Source organism: Eptesicus fuscus, chromosome 17 (assembly GCF_027574615.1).
Source record: "Eptesicus fuscus isolate TK198812 chromosome 17, DD_ASM_mEF_20220401, whole genome shotgun sequence".
NCBI lineage: Eukaryota > Metazoa > Chordata > Mammalia > Chiroptera > Vespertilionidae > Eptesicus > Eptesicus fuscus.
Window position 1 is genome coordinate 44,782,229 of NC_072489.1, and position 18,358 is coordinate 44,800,586.

Below are 18,358 nucleotides of genomic sequence, written 5' to 3' on the forward strand. Positions count from 1 at the left end.
CGCGGCCTCGGCCCCGCCCACGCCCCCACGCCCCGCCCACGCCCCACGCCCCGCCTCCAGCTCGCTCCTGGCCAGGGACCGGCGCGCTATTCCGATCCCCGACTCCGCCGCACAACCAGGCTGCCGCGACGCTCCCTGGCCGCGCGACCGGAGGAAATCGCCGTTGCGGGACTGTGCCTCCGTCCCTCCCGGGGGGGTCTAGGCCTCTTTAAACGACAGGACAGCTGTTGTTGCCGAGCTGTGGGGTGACGCACGTTGACTACTCCTCCATGTCCTTTAAGTCTACATCCCTTAGCCTACTGCCACCTGGGACTACCTCCTGCTCCTCTGCCCTACACTCTGAGCCCTTCCCGTAGAGGAGGGGGCTTACTTTTTCCCAGCTACAGAATCTTCTAGTACAATGGACCTCAAGGCCCTTCGGGTCCAGACCTCCCCTATCAGGCCTGAATCCAATTATGACCAAAAGTACTGGCTTTGGAAGGTGTCAGAACTGGTTGTAATCCAAGTTCTACCACTTAACAAATCGTTTGACGTTGGGAAGATTAACCTGATCTCACTATCCCCAATTCCCTCACCTATAATACAGGGAGAGAGAACAATGGTACTTACCTCATAGGCTGTTGGCAGGATGAAATAAGATAATAGAGGAAAGTTGAGCATCTTTTTATGTGTCTAGTGGCCATCTGTATGTCCTCTTTGGAGAAATGTTTGTTCAGATCCTCTGTTCTTTTTTTTTGTTTGTTCTTTTTTAAAAATATCTTTTTATTGATTTCAGAGAGGAAGAGGGAGAGAGAGAAGCATCAATGATGAGAGAAAATCATTGACCAGCTGCCTCCTGCAAGCCGCACACTGGGGATGGAGCCTGCAACCCTGATATGTGCCCTGAGGGGGAATATGAACCCGTGACCTCCTGGTTCATAGGTCAATGCTCAACCACTGAGCCACACCAGTCAGGACTCTGCTCACTTTTTTAAAAAATCCAATAGTTTGGTTCTTTTGGTGTTGAAATTGTATGAGTTTCTTATATCTTTTGAATATTAACCCCTTATTGGATGTTATCACTGCAAATATCTTCTTCCATTCAGTAGATTGTCTTTTCATTTCGTTGATAGTTTCTTTCACTGTGCAAAAACTCATTAGTTTCATGTAATCCCATTTGTTTAGTTTTTCTTTTGTTTCCCTTGTGGAAGGAGAGACATATCCAAAAAAAATATTTCTAAGAGTAATGTCAAAGAGTTTACTACCAATGTTTTCTTTTAGTTGTTTTATAGTTTCAGGTGTTAACATTTAAGTCATTAATCCATTTTGAGTTTATTCTTGTATATGACATAAGAAAGTTGTCCAGATTGATTCTTTTGCATGTGTCTGTCCAGTTTTCCCAATACCATGTATTGAAGAGACTGTCTTTAACCCATTGTATATTCTTGCCTTCTTTGTCATAGATTAATGGACCATATAGGTTCAACACCACTAATCATGGGAGAAATGCAAATTAAAATCTTAATGAGATATCAACTCACACCTGTCAGGATGGCTATCCTCAATAAATCACAAACAAATGTTGATGAGGATGTGGAGAAAAGGGAACCCTCATGCACTGTCAGGATTGTAAATTGATGCAACCACTACAGAAAACAATATGGAGGTTCCTTAAAAATTAAAAATAGAATTACCATATGACCCAATAATTCCACTTCTGGGTACTGATATGAGGAAACACTAACTTGAAAAAAACATATGCAGCCCTATATTCACAGCAACATTACTTACAATAGCCAAGATATGGAAGCAACCTGTGTCCATTGAGAGACAAATGGATAAAGATGTGATATAGATAGATAGATAGATAGACAGACAGACAGATAGACAGACAGACAGATAGATAGATAGATAGATAATTTTACTCAGCCATAAAAAAGAATGAAATCTTGCCATTTGTGACAATATGGATGGACCTAGAGAGTATTATGCTAAGTGAAATAAAGTCACGGTGTGTATTCCCGGTCAGACAGAGAAAGACAAATTCCATATTATTTCACTTATATGTGGAATCTAAAAAAAAAAAAAAAGTAAATGAACAAACAAAACAAACGCATAGATACAGAGAAGATTTTGATGGTTGACAGATGGAAGAAGTGTTGGGGGCAATGGGTGAAAAGGGGAAAAGGATTAAGAAGTACAAATTGGCCTGGCCAGTGTGGCTCAGTGGTTGAACAACAACCAATGAACCAGAAGGTCACGGTTCAATTCCTGGTCAGGGCACATGCCTGGGTTGCAGGCTCAATCCCCCATGGGGGTTATGTAGGAGGCAGCAGATCGATGATTCTCATCATTGATGTTCCTATCTCTCTCTCCCTCTCTCTTCCTCTCTGAAATCAATAAAGATACATTTTAAAAAAAGAAGTATAAATTGGCCCAGCCAATATAGCTCAGTAGTTGAGCGCCGACCTATGAACCAGAAGGTCACAGTTCAGTTCTGGGTCAGGGCACATGCCAGGGTTGCAGGCTTGACCCCCAGTAGAGGGCTTGCAGGAGTCAGCCTGATTCTCATCATTGATGTTTCTATCTCTTTTTCCCTCTCCCTTCCTCTCTGAAGTCAATAAAAAAATATATATATGTTTTTAAAAAGCAACTTAAACTTTATAAAAAGTACAAATTGCCAGTTATAAAAACAGGATAGGGATATAAAGTACAGCACAGGAAATCTAGTTGGTAACCTATTTATATAAAAGGCTAATATGCTAAGTGTCCAACAGTCCAACTGGTTGCTCTGCCACACACTGACGACCAGCGGACAGACGCTCAACACAGGAGCTGCCATGAAGCACACAGAGAAATGGCACCGCGGATCTGACGCCCACAAAGCAACACTCAGCTTCCCCCAAGTGGGACAAAGGCCCCACCACCACCCTGGAGCGACAGCTCACCAAATCACAGCCGATGCTGCCAAGACCCCATGGCGCAAAATGGGGTCCACAGCCCAGCCCAGCCCAGAAACAGGCCGCTGTGGGCACCGGGTAATGACATCAGTCACATAGCAACACCCAGCTTCCTCTCCCTAGTGACAACTAGTCTCCTTGCAGTTTCTTCAGCCCAGGAACACGACTTGCTGAAAGGCTGATCTGTTGCCTCGCATGGCAGTTTCGGAAATACAACTGAAACATGGACTGCTGAGGGTGGCGACTGCTGCTCGCGTCTCCCCAGACCGGGCAGCTGCTCCCCTCAGTCAGTACCGCAGCCGGGGCCATGGGCTCGTGGGGGCCGCGGCGGCTGCTGTGGCGGCGGCCGCGGACTCGGCGCAGCGGCTCTCGGTGAAGAAAGAGACCATCTTTCTGCAGGAGGGGCTCACCCGCGCCACCGACCTGGCCGAGCTGCGCACTGAGATCCTCGGGGCCCCGGACGCCGCCAACACCGATTTGGAGGATTCTTAGGAGTTCTCATCTTACATTCAAGTCCTCTAGCCATTTTGACGGAGGAGAATCAAGAGGATGGCTGGGCCGCGCGCAGCGGTTTCAGGGGCGCGACTGGAGGACGGAGCGTCTGCAGCCCAGAACTACAGGAGAGATTTACAGCTAAGAGGGAAGAGGAAACCAGCGAAATCGGAGGGGACGAGGTGCTGAGGCGCGTGGGTCGGGCTGGTGGCGGGGGAAAGGGGCTTTTGTTCCAAACCTAGGGGAGATTAGCTCTCCATCACTCTGAAATCCAGCTTCTGGGGACCCGCGGGAGACCCAGATGCCTGCGGGGAGAGGCGAGACTCTTGCGGAGGTGCGCCCAGCAATCAGTGTTTGCTGCGCTAGAGCGCGGAACGAGGGGACTTAGAAACTTGGAAGGCAGAAGGAGCAGACTCGCAGCCATTGTGGCTCGCCGCACCATGGCCTGTTGGCGCCCTGAGACCCCGCCTCGCCCTGGGACCCGTCCCGCCCTGAGACCCGCCCCGCCCTGGGACCCGCCCCGCACGTTTTGAAGACCCGCCCCGCAAGTCTTGCAGGCGCACCTACGCTCCAAGCAACGGCTTATGCATGTGGGTGGCCTGCCCTCTGGCAGCAGACCAGATGAACTGCTGTTCTAGTCGGACTGCTCCAGGGCCACTCAGACAGGAGGAGGAAACTACAGTTCTTGCTGTAATCCCTGCTGAGTGCCTAAGGCAGTGGCTGATCTACGCCCCATTGGGGACCCAGAAACGAGGGCATCTGGTGGTCTGTGGGAAATGACACCAGACTTCAACCACGCACATAAGGGACACATCCAACAGGCAGATTCAGTGAGCGCCAAAGCCTTGCTGCACCAAGACCCGGCCCATAGGAGAGTCTCCTGCACAGCAACTCTTCCTTTATAGACAAAGAGAGCCCTCCCGGTGGCACCAGCAACAATCAAGACTTAACTATACAAGGGAGGACCGGGATGGAGACATAGGGCGGAGGCCTGGATGTTGCCTGCCACAACAACTTTGAGGCTGCGACGGGAGAGCGGAGCAGACACCACCCAAAACCACCGTAGGGCTGGCTGAGTGGATGCTCTGCAGCTAGAATAAGAGGGGTATGCGGGATGATGCTGATGCAGATGACCCAAGGACCACACTTTGGGAACTGCGGCTCGGGCGATGCAGGGGCGACCTGGAGCGTGCTCGGCGTGGTCCCCCCGGCGGTCTCTGGCTGAGGGGGCGGCTCCACTTGCTGCCGAGCACGGACAGACGGGCCCCTGTGAGACGTGGGGTGGGGGACTCCGCGCTTGCTGGCCTCCGAGTCCTTCAGGAATCTCGGTGCCCCGGGGGCGGCCGGGTGCGCATGCTCGGCGACCGGCCGCTGCTGCGGACCCAGGGGCCGGCGCGGCGACGCCGGGCCGGCCCGCCGCCACGCACCGGGCGCACCGGAGCTTCGCCGAGCAGCCGCCCGACGAGTTCTGCGGCGGCTGTCCTGGAGCTCTGGCAGCATGGCCGGGGGGATTGCTGGGGGGGGGTTGACCGGCGGGAATTTGGATCGGGAGGACGGGGCCCCGCTGGGACCCGGGTGCGGGCGGGGTTGCGCGCCTCTGGGCTCGGGAGTGGTCGCGCGCCTCCGGGTATGGGTGGGGCCTCGCGTCCCTGGGTCTGGGTGGGGCCGCGTGCCCCTGGCTCCAGGTGAGGCCGGATTCCGGGTCCGGGTGAGGCCAAGTGCCCCTGGACCTGGATGACGCTGGGTCCCGTGCCCGGGTGAGGCCAAGCGCCCCTGGGTCTGGGAGAGGCCAAGCGCCCCTGGGTCTGGGTGAGACCATGTGTCCCTGGGTCGGGGTGAGGCCTCGTGCACCTAGGCCCGGGTGAGGCCACGTGCCCCTGGGGCTGGGAGAGGCCAAGCGTCCCTGGGTCCGGGTGAGACCATGTGTCCCTGGATCCGGGTGAGGCCTCGTGCACCTAGGCCCGGGTGAGGCCACGTGCCCCTGGGGCTGGGAGAGGCCAAGTGTCCCTGGGTCCGGGTGAGACCATATGTCCCTGGATCCGGGTGAGGCCTCATGCACCTAGGCCCGGGTGAGGACACGTGCCCCTGGGTCTGGGGGAGGCCAAGCGTCCCTGGGTCCGGGTGAGACCATGTGTCCCTGGATCCGGGTGAGGCCTCGTGCACCTAGGTCCAGGTGAGGCCACGTACCCCTGGGTCTGAGAGAGGCCACGCACCCCTGGGTCCGGGCGAGACCATGTGTCCCTGGATCCGGGTGAGGCCTCGTGCACCTAGGCCCGGGTGAGGCCACGTGCCCCTGGGTCTGGGAGAGGCCAAGCGTCCCTGGGTCCAGGTGAGACCATGTGTCCCTGGATCCGGGTGAGGCCTCGTGCACCTAGGCCCGGGTGAGGCCACGTGCCCCTGGGGCTGGGAGAGGCCAAGCGTCCCTGGGTCCGGGTGAGACCATGTGTCCCTGGATCCGGGTGAGGCCTCGTGCACCTAGACCCGGGTGAGGCCACGTGCCCTTGGGGCTGGGAGAGGCCAAGTGTCCCTGGGTCCGGGTGAGACCATATGTACCTGGATCCGGGTGAGGCCTCATGCACCTAGGCCCGGGTGAGGACACGTGCCCCTGGGTCTGGGAGAGGCCAAGCGTCCCTGGGTCCGAGTGAGACCATGTGTCCCTGGATCCGGGTGAGGCCTCGTACACCTAGGCCCGGATGAGGCCACGTGCCCCTGGGTCTGGGAGAGCCCAAGCGTCCCTGGTTCCGGGTGAGACCATGTGTCCCTAGATCCGGGTGAGGCCACGTGCCCCTTAGTCCGGGTGAAGCCGTGCCCCTGGGTTCGCCGAGACCAAACCAGAGGGAGTCGGACCTCTGTTACCACCATTTGTCCACCATCCAGAGCTGAGGGGTCAGTGCTGACATGTACACATAAGGAACTGGTGGACATTGAAATTGGGTCTCAAAAGAACTGTTGGTCCAGAAAGAAACTCACTACAGACTGATCCATCTGCCTGTCAGCATAACTATTATTGCTCGTCTCACATTCAGTTCTCATAAGTATATATCTAGTGACATATGATCTCGCTCATCTAGGGGAAATGATGAACAACATAGACTGAGGAACAAGAACAGAACCAGAAGCAAGGAGGCATCGATCGGACTATCGGGCCTCAGAGGGAGGATAGGGGAGGGTGGGGGGAGGGGGAGAGTTCAACCAAAGGACTTGTGTGCATGCATATGTGCCTATCCAACGGTTAAGTTCAACAGGGGGTTGGGGCATGCGTGGGGAGGGGGGGGGATGGGAATGGGGGGATGAGGACAAATATGTGACACCTTAATCAATAAAGAAATTTAAAAAAAAAAAAAAAGAGTTCACACTTTAACCAAATGTTTGTGAAGCGTTTTCCTTTTCTCACTGCGTAGAATATAGTCAAACACTACTGCAGTTAATATTCTATCCTTTGTTCTCCCTGCGTGATCTACAATACTAATCTGCTTTGTGTTGATATTTACTGCTGTGTTGCTGACAATTACCTGAAAGAGAAGTTGGGGTGCTTCACAGGGCTGGAAAAAGTTTAGCTAAATCAGAAATCAGGTCTAATTAAGCAAGTTTATTCTGTATATACAAAAGGCTAAGTTAACTCACGCATGCACGATACATATAAAGCTCTTGCAGGCACCAATTGCACACGTGTGTTTCCATCTGTCATTGTTGATCGTGAATTTGATTGACACTTGTATTATAGAGAAAGGGTGAATAGCGATATTAAAATATTTCTTCTAACTAATTTCCTTTCAGTGTGCACAAATTCATGCACCAGGCCACTAGTTGTAATGACTATGTATGGTGTCACATGGGTAGTAGACATATCAGTGTAATCACAAGTTACATAAATGTCTAATCTCTGTGTTGTACACCTGAAACTAATATACCAGTAATTGTATGTAAACTGTAATTGAAAAAAAAATTTAATTAACAATAAAAGATAATGGAAGGTTCTCAGCACAGTCACAGCATTCAAGAAATGTTTATCGACCTCCCCACTACCCACCCACCACCAATTTGCATCTGCAAGAAGACTTCTTAAGGACAGAAAGCCCACTATTTCCAGAGTAATTCATTCCTTGGCCTCAGCAGTTCTGACCAGTTTGAAAGTGTTTTCAAAATTTCCACCCTCTGGCCCAGAAAACAAACAGATCTAATCTCTCTTGACCTTCTACTTTTCAGATACTTGAAGACTTCTGCTCAAGGCCTTATTCCAGACCAGTATCTTCCACTCCTCCCATTGTTTCTCCTTTGTCCTGGTTTTAAAGGTCTTTATCCTCATGCTCCTCATACACCTGGTCTGTTTGATTGTGGCTCTTTGAGAGTATGTCATCCAGGACTGAACCAAATGTCTGTGGTGCCATCAGAGCAAAGAAAGACTGTAGCTTCCTCGTAGGACTTACTGCCTCACATTCACACAGAAAAGTTCTTGGCACCGGCTATTGACTCACTGAGCTTGCAGTCAACTAAAACCTCCAAGATTTTTAAATATGTGCTATGTTGGAGCATTTCTATCCTCTCTTGTGTTTTTGAGCCAACTTCAGGTCAACTGAGGACAGGCCTTGGACCTCCCACTTACTACATATTTTAGGATATGTGGAAAAAAAGAATAGAAGTTGGAAGTTAGTCTAAAACCGCCACAACCAAAGTACATTTGGAAAAAGGCCAGCATTTGTGTCTAAAGACCAGAGCGCTGAGCAAATTGTGTGTGTGTGTGTGTGTGTGTGTGTGCACGTAATGTGATCTCAATTGAGCAAAAAATGTACATGCACAGCCCAAGCCACTTTGGTTCAGTGGATAGAGCATTTTCCCATGGACCTAAGGGTCAGGGCATGGGTGGGAGGCAACCAATCGATATGTCTCTCTCACATTGATGTTTCTCTCTCTGTATGTGTCTCTCCCCCTCCCTTCCACTCTCTCTAAAAAAAAAATTTTTTTTCAATGGAAAAATATCCTCAGTAAGGATTAACAAAAACACAAAACAAAACAAAATGTACATGCACATATGCACAAAAGACTAGAATGAAACTGAGTATGTTAATAGTGGGGTTTTTTTCTCAGTGACAAGACTTGAGGTGGTTTCCTTTCTAGTTATACTTTTCCATAATTTCCCAAATTATCTGTGTTGTTTATATTGCTTTTATAATCAAGAACTTTTTTTTTCAGAAAAATCAGAAAAAAATAATTTAAAATGTCAGATAAATGGAATAACTCAAAAAAATGAGAAAAGTTAACATAAGAAACAAAGATAACAGACTAGGAAAAAACATTTGCAATATATAAAACAAAGAATTTGTATTGGGAACATCTAAAGGACTTTTAACAAATCAATAAGGAAAAAAAAACATTAGAAAAATGTGCAAAGAATATAAATAGGCAATCACAGAAAAGAGAATACAAATTGCCAGATAAATATACAAAAAGATGCCCAACATCAGTAGTAACCAGGGAAATAGAAATTAAAACTGAGATTGGCAACAATTTTCAAGTTCCATAATAACAAAAGAATGTAAATTGGCATAGCCACTTTATAGGGCAATTGGACATCTATTAAATCCATATCTCAGCAATGCCCCTTCTAATTATCTACCATAACTCCATGCGCATATGGAGGTATGTACAAAGATAATTCCACAATATTGCTAATAAAAATAATTTGGAATCAACCTAAATGCCAACCAGTAGGGGAATGGCTAAATAGAATGTAACATCCTATATAATAACGGCGGAACGACCAGTCACTATGATACGCACTATGATACACTCAACACTGGAGCTTCCCCCTGGTGTTCAGTGCACTCCCACAGGGGGAGCGCCACTCAGCCAGAAGCCAGGCTCATGGCTGGAGAGCACACGGGTGGTTGTGGGAGCCTCTCCCACCTCCACTGCAGAGTGAAGGGTCTGGAGTGAAGGGTCCTGGACTGCGAGAGCCCCGGACTGCGAGAGGGATGTCTGACTGCCAGCTTAGGCCTGATCCCCTACTAGGCCTGATCCCTGCGGGATCGGGCCTAAGCTGGCAGGCGGACATCCTCCAAGGGGTCCTGGACTGCGAGAGGGCTCAGGCTGGGATGAGGAACCCCCCCCCCCCCAGTGCACGAATCTCGTGCATGGGGCCTCTAGTACTCATATAATGGAATTGTGTAGAGAATTTCAAAGAAGTGGCCTGATCTATATATTAATATAGAAATAGCTCAAAATCATATTATTGAATGAAAACAGCAAGTTGCAGCAAAATGTATATATATGTACATACACATATATGTATAATTCATATTTTTAAAAATTCTTCCCTCAAATGCATAACTTTGGTCTAATCATGAAAACTCATCGGTCAATCCCAAACTGAGAGATATTCAACAAAAACCTGACCTGGACTCTTCAAAAGTGTCAAGGTCATGAAAGCCAAGGAAAGACTGAGAACTGTCGCAGATTGGAGGAGCCTGTGGAAACAAGACAACCAAATGCAATGTGGGATCCTGGATGGGATCCTAGAACAGAAAAGGACAATAGTGGAATAACTGGTAAAGTTCTAATGAAGTCTATAGTTTAGTTAATAGTATTGTACCAATGTTAATTCCTTAGTTTTAATCATTGAACCTGGGTTATATAAGCTGTTAACATTAGGAGAGTCTGAATGAAGGGTATACTGAAACTTTCTATACTATCTTTGCAACTCTTCTGTAAATCTGAAATTATTTCAAAATGAAATGTTAAAACAAAATGCAGACATGAATACCATTATTTCCCATCATTACTGCTATAGACAAAGTCTGTGTCACCTCTAAATTGACACGTTGAAACCTAATCCCATATGTATTTGGAAGTGGGGCTTTTGGGAGGTAATTAGGTCATGGGGCAGAGCATTCTAAATGGAATGAATGCCCTTATAAAAGAGACCCCAGCAAGCTCCCACACCCCTCCACCCTGTGAAGACACAGCGAGAAGAGGACTGTCTCTGATCCAGGAAGTGGGCCTTCACCAGACACCAAATCTGGTGCCTTGCTCTTGGACTTCCAGCCTCTAGAACTGTGAAAAATAAATTTCTATATTTTACAAGCCACCCAGTCTATAATATTCTGTTATGGCAGCCCAATCTAAGATAATCACACATTAAGGTTGCAAAATAGTTTTGAACAGATTATAAAGCTACATGCCAAACTCCTATCAGAAGTTATCTCTAAAGATAGGGGTTGCCCTAGCTGGTTTGCTCAGTAGATAGAGTGTCAGCCTGCAGACAGAAGGGTCCCGAGTTCGATTCTGGTCAAGGGCACATGGCTGGGGTTGTGGGCTCAATCCCCAGTGGGGGGCGTGCAGGAGGCAGCCTATCAATGATTCTCTCTCATCATTGATATTTCTTTCTCTCTCTCTCTCCCTTCCTCGGTGAAATCAACAACCATATATATATATATATATATATATATATATATATATATATATATATATATACATACATACACACACACACACACACTAGAGGCCCGGTGCACGAAATTCGTGCACGGAGGGGGTTGTCCCTCAGCCCAGCCTGTACCCTCTCCAATTTGGGATCCCTCTCACAATCCAGGACTGCTGGCTCCCAACTGCTTGCCTGCCTGCCTTCCTGATTGCCCCTAACCACTTCTGCCTGCCAGCCTGATCACCCTCTAACCACTCTGCTGCCAGCCTGATTGCCCCCAACTTCCCTCCTCTGCCGGCCTGGTTACCCCTAACTGCCCTCTCCTGCAGGGTTGATCACCTCCAACTGCCCTCCCTTGCAGGCCTGGTCCTTCTCAACTGCCCTCCTTTGCAGGCCGGGTGCCTCCCAACTGCCCTCTCCTGCTGGCCATCTTGTGTTGGCCATCTTGTGTCCACATGGGGGTAGGATCTTTGACCACATGGGGGCAGCTATATTGTGTGTTGCAGTGATGATCAAGCTGCAGATTACTCTTTTATTAGATAGGATAGAGGCCTGGTACAGGGGTGGGGGCCAGCTGGTTTGCCCTGAAGGGCGTCCTGGATCAGGTGGGGGTTCCCTTGGGGCATGGGGCAGCCTGAGCGAGGGGCCTGTGGTGGTTTGCAGGCCGGCCATGCCCCCTGGCAACGCAAGCAGAGGCCCTGGTATCTGGAATTTATTTTCCTTCTACAATTGAAACTTTGTAGCCTGGAGCAGAGCCAAGCCTGGGGCTCCGTCGGAGGCCGGTAGCCATTTGTGTTGGGGTTATAATTGAAACTTTGTTGCCTTAAGCGGGTGGGCCCGGCCAGGGTGTGCGGAAAGCTTTGCTTCCCCTGTTGCCGGCGGCAACCCTGGCCTGCTCTCTCAAGCTCCATTCTGCAGCCATTTGTTTGAATTTGTTTACCTTCTATAATTGAAACTTTGTAGCTTGAGTGGAGGCTTAGGCCTGGCAAGGGCAGGCGGAAAGCTTGGCTTCCTCTGTTACCTAGGAAACCTTGCTCTCTGTGGCTGTAGCCATCTTGGTTGGGTTAATTTGCATACTTGCTCTGATTGGATGGTGGGCATGGCTTGTGGTGTGTCAGAGGTGTGGTCAATTTGCATATTTGTCTATTATTAGGTAGGATATATATATATATAATATAAAATAAAAGCCTAATATGCTAAGTGCCTGGTCATCTGGTTGTCCGTTCAACCAAAGCGTAATACGCTAATGATATGCTAAGGCCACTCAACTGCTCACTATGGTACTGGGTTTGGCATATGGTGGTGAGGGCAGGGGAGAGATGCAGGACTTGAGGCATTGAGTAGAGGAAGTTGAACACCTGGGGCAGGGAGAAAAGTAGCATGGTCTGGCTGAAGTGTCCCAAGTTGCCAACCACAGTAAAGGTCATGCCAGCAAAGTAACAGAAGGTATCTCCCCCATACACCTGTGACCGGTACCAGTTATGGTAGAGCAATCCCAACGTCTTAAAAAAACCAACAAACTAGGGTATCGTGAAGTAGAGGGAAAATACGTGATCATCTTGACAATCACTTCTAAGCTCACCAGGCTGAAGATGATGATGGAAGTAGGAACGATTAGTGACTAGCCAGCCTGTAAGCCATTAATTCCTGCTAGGATATTGATGCATTGGTACCGAATACTACCTTACACAGCTCCTTACACACACAGTTCAGGACCCTCAAGTCCAAACACAGGCCAAGAATTGGACATGAAGGCTTGGTTACCACAATGGTCATGTTGCCAAAGTTGGTAAAATAGACCATAAGGAGGAAGTAGTGAGGCAGCTGTGGACTGTGGCAGCTTTTGGCACCAGTGTAGATTCAGGACATCATCCGAGGAAAAAAGCCCAGGAAAACAATGCAGCAGATGACAAATTACCTATCAGGGCCACAAATTCATGGCGGGGGAAGTCTTTACACTGCCCCTCCACAAAGCAGGTCAGAAAGGGAAAGGGATGAAGCAGAAGAAGATGAGGAGGAACACAGCACAGATGATCACTCCCTGGGACTCTGGGCTGTGGCCCAGCAGCAAGGGGTGTGGAGGGGCAGTTTCAATGCTTTAAAAGATAAATGTATTCATATATTGCTTGTGTAATGAAAAATTAATTTTTAAAAATGCAAAAGAAAGCCAAAGGACGGGACATTTGGTTTCCTGACTTTCAAACGTAAAACAAGTGTCCCAAGTTGCCAACCTCACATGCCAACTATGAAACAACCTTCTACAAGAGGGTTCGGGAGCCTGAGGAAGCAATGAGAAGCCCTAAGCAGCTTGCTTGGGGTCTCTAACTGAACATCGCCTGAAGGGCCCCGGGCAGTGCTTGGCAAGAGAAGCCATCCCACTGCGGCCTTGGAGACCTCTCACCAAACTTCCTGCCCAAGCATCCACATGGCCGTCCTTCGCCTCTAATTCCCCATAATACCATAAACTCTGAGTCACTCCGAATGTGAGCAGCATTCACAGGTCACTCATCAGTTTTCTGTTTCTTGGCAGAAGCTCTCAGAGAAATGCAAGCATAGCTCAACACCCTGGCCTGGGGCCTAGAATCGGCCTCCTGCTGCCCACAGATCTTTCTGCCAGAAAGTGTTTGGTCTTAGTTCCTTCCAATCAGCTCAGAGTTCTCTTTTTATTTATTTTTATTTCTCTAATAGCATTGGATCAGCACTTACTGTGATAAGTTCCAGTACAGGCACTATGTGAGAAGATAATCAGAACACATTTAGTCTCTAGATAGAAATATCTAATCCAAGCCGAGAGATGAGACATACTAGTACATAAAAGACGTAGGAGCACCTACATCTCTTCAAAAATATGCTTTGAGCTCCTACCATGTGCCTGACACTGATCAACAGAGTGTCTGCCCTCCTGGAGGTTTCTGACTGCTTGGGAAGGTGGGCTTTAAATAAACCAATAATTTACCACCATTTGTCCACCATCCAGAGCTGAGGGGTCAGTGCTGACATGTACACATAAGGAACTGGTGGACATTGAAATTGGGTCTCAAAAGAACTGTTGGTCCAGAAAGAAACTCACTACAGACTGATTCATTTGCCTGTCAGCATAACTATTATTGCTCGTCTCACATTCAGTTCTTATAAGTATATATCTAGTGACATATGATCTCGCTCATCTAGGGGAAATGATGAACAACATAGACTGAGGAACAAGAACAGAACCAGAAACAAGGAGGCATCGATCGGACTATCGGGCCTCAGAGGGAGGATAGGGGAGGTTGGGAGGAGGGGGGAGAGATCAACCAAAGGACTTGTGTGCATGCATATGAGCCTATCCAACGGTTAAGTTCAACAGGGGGTTGGGGCATCCGTGGGGAGGGGTGTGGGATGGGAATGGGGGGATGAGGACAAATATGTGACACCTTAATCAATAAAGAAATTTAAAAAAAAAAAAGAAAGAAAATATGTGGGAGGTTACAAGGTAAAAATAAATAAATAAATAAACCAATAATTATTTTACTACAACTTTGGTAAGTGCTAGGCAGGAAAAGTAAAAGATGCTCTGAGGGAGAATGAAATAGGGGCTAGATTTTGAGGTAGAGAGAGGGTCAGGAGACATTTCCCCGAAGAAGTAACATCTCAGCTGAAACCTGAAGGATGATTAGGACTTAAATAAAAAGTGAGAGAGGGGTTTGCTTGGAGGAGTGGGGAATTCCTGAAATAGGAACCAGTAGGTACAAAGGCCCTAAAGTAGGGATGAGCTTTTGGTGTATCTGTGGAGAGATCAGGAGCCTGGAGAGAAAGGGAGAAATAGCCAAAAATGGTCCTGGAAGGAGCAGGTAGAAATCACAGAGCACTGTAGACCATATAAGTGATCTGGAACCTTACCTTAAGTGCCATGGAGAGTAATTAAGGGCTTTAAGCAGAGTAGGGGCAGGGATCAGATCTGCAGTATAAATGAATGGAATGGAACAATTAATCGACTGCCTCACACATTCATGAAAATTAATTTATTTGACTCAAGCAAAAATTTCTTATGTGCCTGTTGGAAACTTGCATTGAATTTTTACAGAGTGAGAGAGACAAGATCTGCAACCTTTATCACAATTGTTTTATTTATGGAACATCTACCAGGTGGTAGATGCTGGAAATCCAAATTGATCCCCTAGCTATACTTTACCCCCGAGTGGCTAAACATCTAGTTCAGAAATTAGACATGGGTAAAACACGAAGGTATGCCTGATTAATGACCCCAAAGAGCTTCAGAATTTCAGGAGAGGTGGATCACTGAGGAGTAGAGTCAGAATCAGACTCATAGAGATACTACTTTATGCCTGCTAGGATACTACAATTTAAAAAAAAAAAAGGGTGGAAGGTGCGGATTTGGCCGCGGGCTCTGAGCAGCCCTTGCCCAGATGGCAGCAGTAGTTCTAGGGGGAGACAACATGGGCCCAGAGCGTATCTTCCCTAATCAGACTGAGGAATTAGGGCCACACCAGGGCCCCACAGAAGGCACTGGGGATTGGAGCTGTGAGGAGCCTGAAGAAGACCAGGAGGAAACGGGGGGCAGGCCCAGCTGGCTACTCCTAGCAGCCCCTGAACCAAGATCCTGAACCAGAGGAGGTGGAGCTGGCACCAGTGGGGGACGGAGAAGATGTAGTGGCGGATATCCAGGATCGGATGCAGGCCCTGGGGCTTCATTTGCCAGACCCACCATTAGAGAGCGAGGATGAAGATGAGGAGGGAGCTACAGCACTGAGCAACCACAGCTCTATTCCCATGGACCCAGAACATGTAGAGCTGGTGAAAAGGACAATGGCTGGAGTAAGCCTGCCTGCACCAGGGGTTCCTGCCTGGGCTCGGGACATATCAGATGCCCAGTGGGAAGACGTGGCACAGAAGGCTCTCCAAGCCCAGCAGGCATCCCCTGCCTGGAAGTAACCACCTTGAGAGCTGCCTTATCTCCCTGCATTCCACTGGAACCAGCACAGGACTGAACACATCCCTGGTTGTAACACCCATCTCCCTTCCACATCAAGGCAAATCAAACTTCTTCTCAGAGACCCACTTTATTCAGTCTGTACATATGGAGACATCAGCCCAAGCCCAACCCACCATTGCATGTATCACTCTGGAGAATAAAGCACCCTATGTACACAGAAAAAATAATAATAAAAATTTTTAAAAAGGTAAAATGGTGTAGCCTCTGTAGAAAAGTTTGGTGGTTCCTCAAAAAGCTAAACATAAAGCCACCATATGATCCAGCAATTCCACTTCTGGGTATATACCCAAAAGAATTGAAAACAGGGACTCAAACAGATACTTGTATGCCATCCTAGTAGCATTATTCACAGTGGCCAAAAGTGGAAGCAACTCAAGTGTCCATCAACACATGCATGGATAAACAAAATATTATCCATTCATGTGTTGGATTTCACACATCCAGGAATGTACTTGTTCTTAACCCGTGTAAGGGATAAAAACACGCTCTCATCAGCAACAATAGCTCATGACAACCCTGATTCTCAGAAACATCAGGAAGCCTGGATTCTCAGTGGTGTTCTTTGTGCAGGGCACCTTCCTAGAGAGAGAGAGAACAGTATTTCTCAGTAGTATCAGAGACTTAGTCCTGCATCTTAGCCATCCTCTCCAGTCCTGATTCATGCTGAGCCCTGCTTGGGTTCCACTCTAGTCCTTCCCAATGATACTGAACACCCACTTTGTCTTTTTAAGATTGGGCCTTTGGTAAGCAAGAAAGTGGCTTTTGTTCTCAGACCTAAGGGGTGAGGCCCCACCCAAGGATATACAATGGGCGTTTGAATAGGGATTTGTAACAGTAAGGTATTATTTTCTTCAATTGGTGGTTCTCAAAATTTACCAGGAATAAGGGTTGACTGGGAAGCTTTCTAGAAGACAGATCCCAGAGCCTATCCCAGTCTCTGGCCCTGGGCCTGAAAATTTGAAACTTAAACAAACTCCCTAGCTAATTCTGATGAAGATGGTCCACGAGTTTTCTGACAATGCTACCTACCTACCTCGTGCCTGCTTACGACAGTAATCAATGTTGCCATGGCAGTAGCCAATCCGAGCCACCTCCTGCTGCTGCCTGCTGCCCAGGCAACAATAGACTTTTTGGGTCTCTTCCTTGTTTGCTAACCCAAGGAGCCCCTGTGAACAACAGCCTTCTGATACTGCAGAAACTACAATCGACCCAAACAAAGAAACTGATTCATGGTTGCAGAATCAGGGATTATAAATTCCTACGTCATCTTACTTTCAGAACACCAGTCTCTTAATCCCCTTCCTTGGCTCCACTTCAGTTGTCAGGTACTAGCCCTCAGTGATTGCGTTTCACTGGCATGAACAGGGTGCAGTCCCCAAGACCCAGAGAGTTTTCCAAGCCTGCCACAAGCCAGGGTCCTCCCTGACCTGGCACCTACAGAGTGTTTTGTAATACGCGTCCTATTGACTTAAAAGTAAATACATCTCCTCTCATTTAAGTATACATCGTTCAGTTTATTACTTTTACTTGCAGCAAACCCAAAAGAGTGCTTGTCAACTAATTTTTTGGTCAGATACTATCTAAAAGAAAAAAAAAATCCATAATAGGAGAGAGACTAGGTTAAGTATTAGGATCTGCACCTAATTCCTTAGCAGGTGTGGTAAACAGAATGGCCTAACCCCCGTGGTCGGCAAACTGCAGCTCACGAGCCACATGCGGCTCTTTGGCCCCTTGAGTGTGGCTCTTCCACAAAATACCACGGCCTGGGCGAGTCTATTTTGAAGAAGTGGCGTTAGAAGAAGTTTAAGTTTAAATAATTTGGCTCTCAAAAGAAATTTCAATCATTGTACTGTTGATATTTGGCTCTGTTGACTAATGAGTTTGCCGACCACTGGCCTAACCCATGGAACCTGTGACTATGTTACAGTTACATGGCAAATGAGAATTAAGATAGCAGATGGGCCCTCGCTGGCGTGGCTCAGTGGATAGAGCATCGGCCTGTGGACTGAAGGATCACAGGTTCGATTACGGTCAAGGGCATATGCCTGGGTTGCGGGCTCAATCCCCAGTAGGGGGTGTGCAGGAGGCAGCCTATCAATGATTCTCTCTCAACGTTGATGTTTCTCTCTCTCTCTTTCTCTCTCTCTCTCTCTCTCTCTCTCTCTCTCTCTCTCCCTCTCCCTTCCTCTCTGAAATCAATAATAAAAAAAAAAAGATAGCAGATGGAATTAAGTTTGTTAATCAGTTGACCTTATATAAGGAGATATCCTGAAATTTCTAGGTGGATCCAATGTAATCACAAGGCTCCTTAAATGTATAAGGAGGAAGAACAAGAGTCAGTGTCAGAGTGAGGAGACATGAGAAAGACTTGATGCTAGCTATTAAGATGGAAGGGGCCGCCCTAACTGGTTTGGCTCAGTGGATAGAGCGTGAGCCTGCGGACTCAAGGGTCCCAGGTTCAATTCCAGTCAAGGGCATGTACCTTGGTTGCGGGCGCATCCCCAGTAGGGGGTG

At 48.1% G+C, this 18,358-nt stretch overlaps 1 protein-coding gene and 1 pseudogene across 1 annotated transcript; one reads left to right on the forward strand and one right to left on the reverse strand.

Annotated features, from left to right (window-relative positions):
* Nucleotides 1-12,126: 12,126 nt before the first annotated feature.
* LOC103288628 (UDP-N-acetylglucosamine--dolichyl-phosphate N-acetylglucosaminephosphotransferase-like) lies at nucleotides 12,127-13,278 on the reverse strand (annotated as a pseudogene).
* A 1,957-nt stretch (nucleotides 13,279-15,235) lies between these two features.
* Nucleotides 15,236-15,993, forward strand: LOC103288656 (male-enhanced antigen 1-like). Its single transcript, XM_054729007.1, is given in 2 exon segments — nucleotides 15,236-15,404; nucleotides 15,406-15,993. Coding segments are annotated over 2 exon segments (525 nt in total). The 5' UTR covers nucleotides 15,236-15,257; the 3' UTR covers nucleotides 15,784-15,993.
* Nucleotides 15,994-18,358: the final 2,365 nt, after the last annotated feature.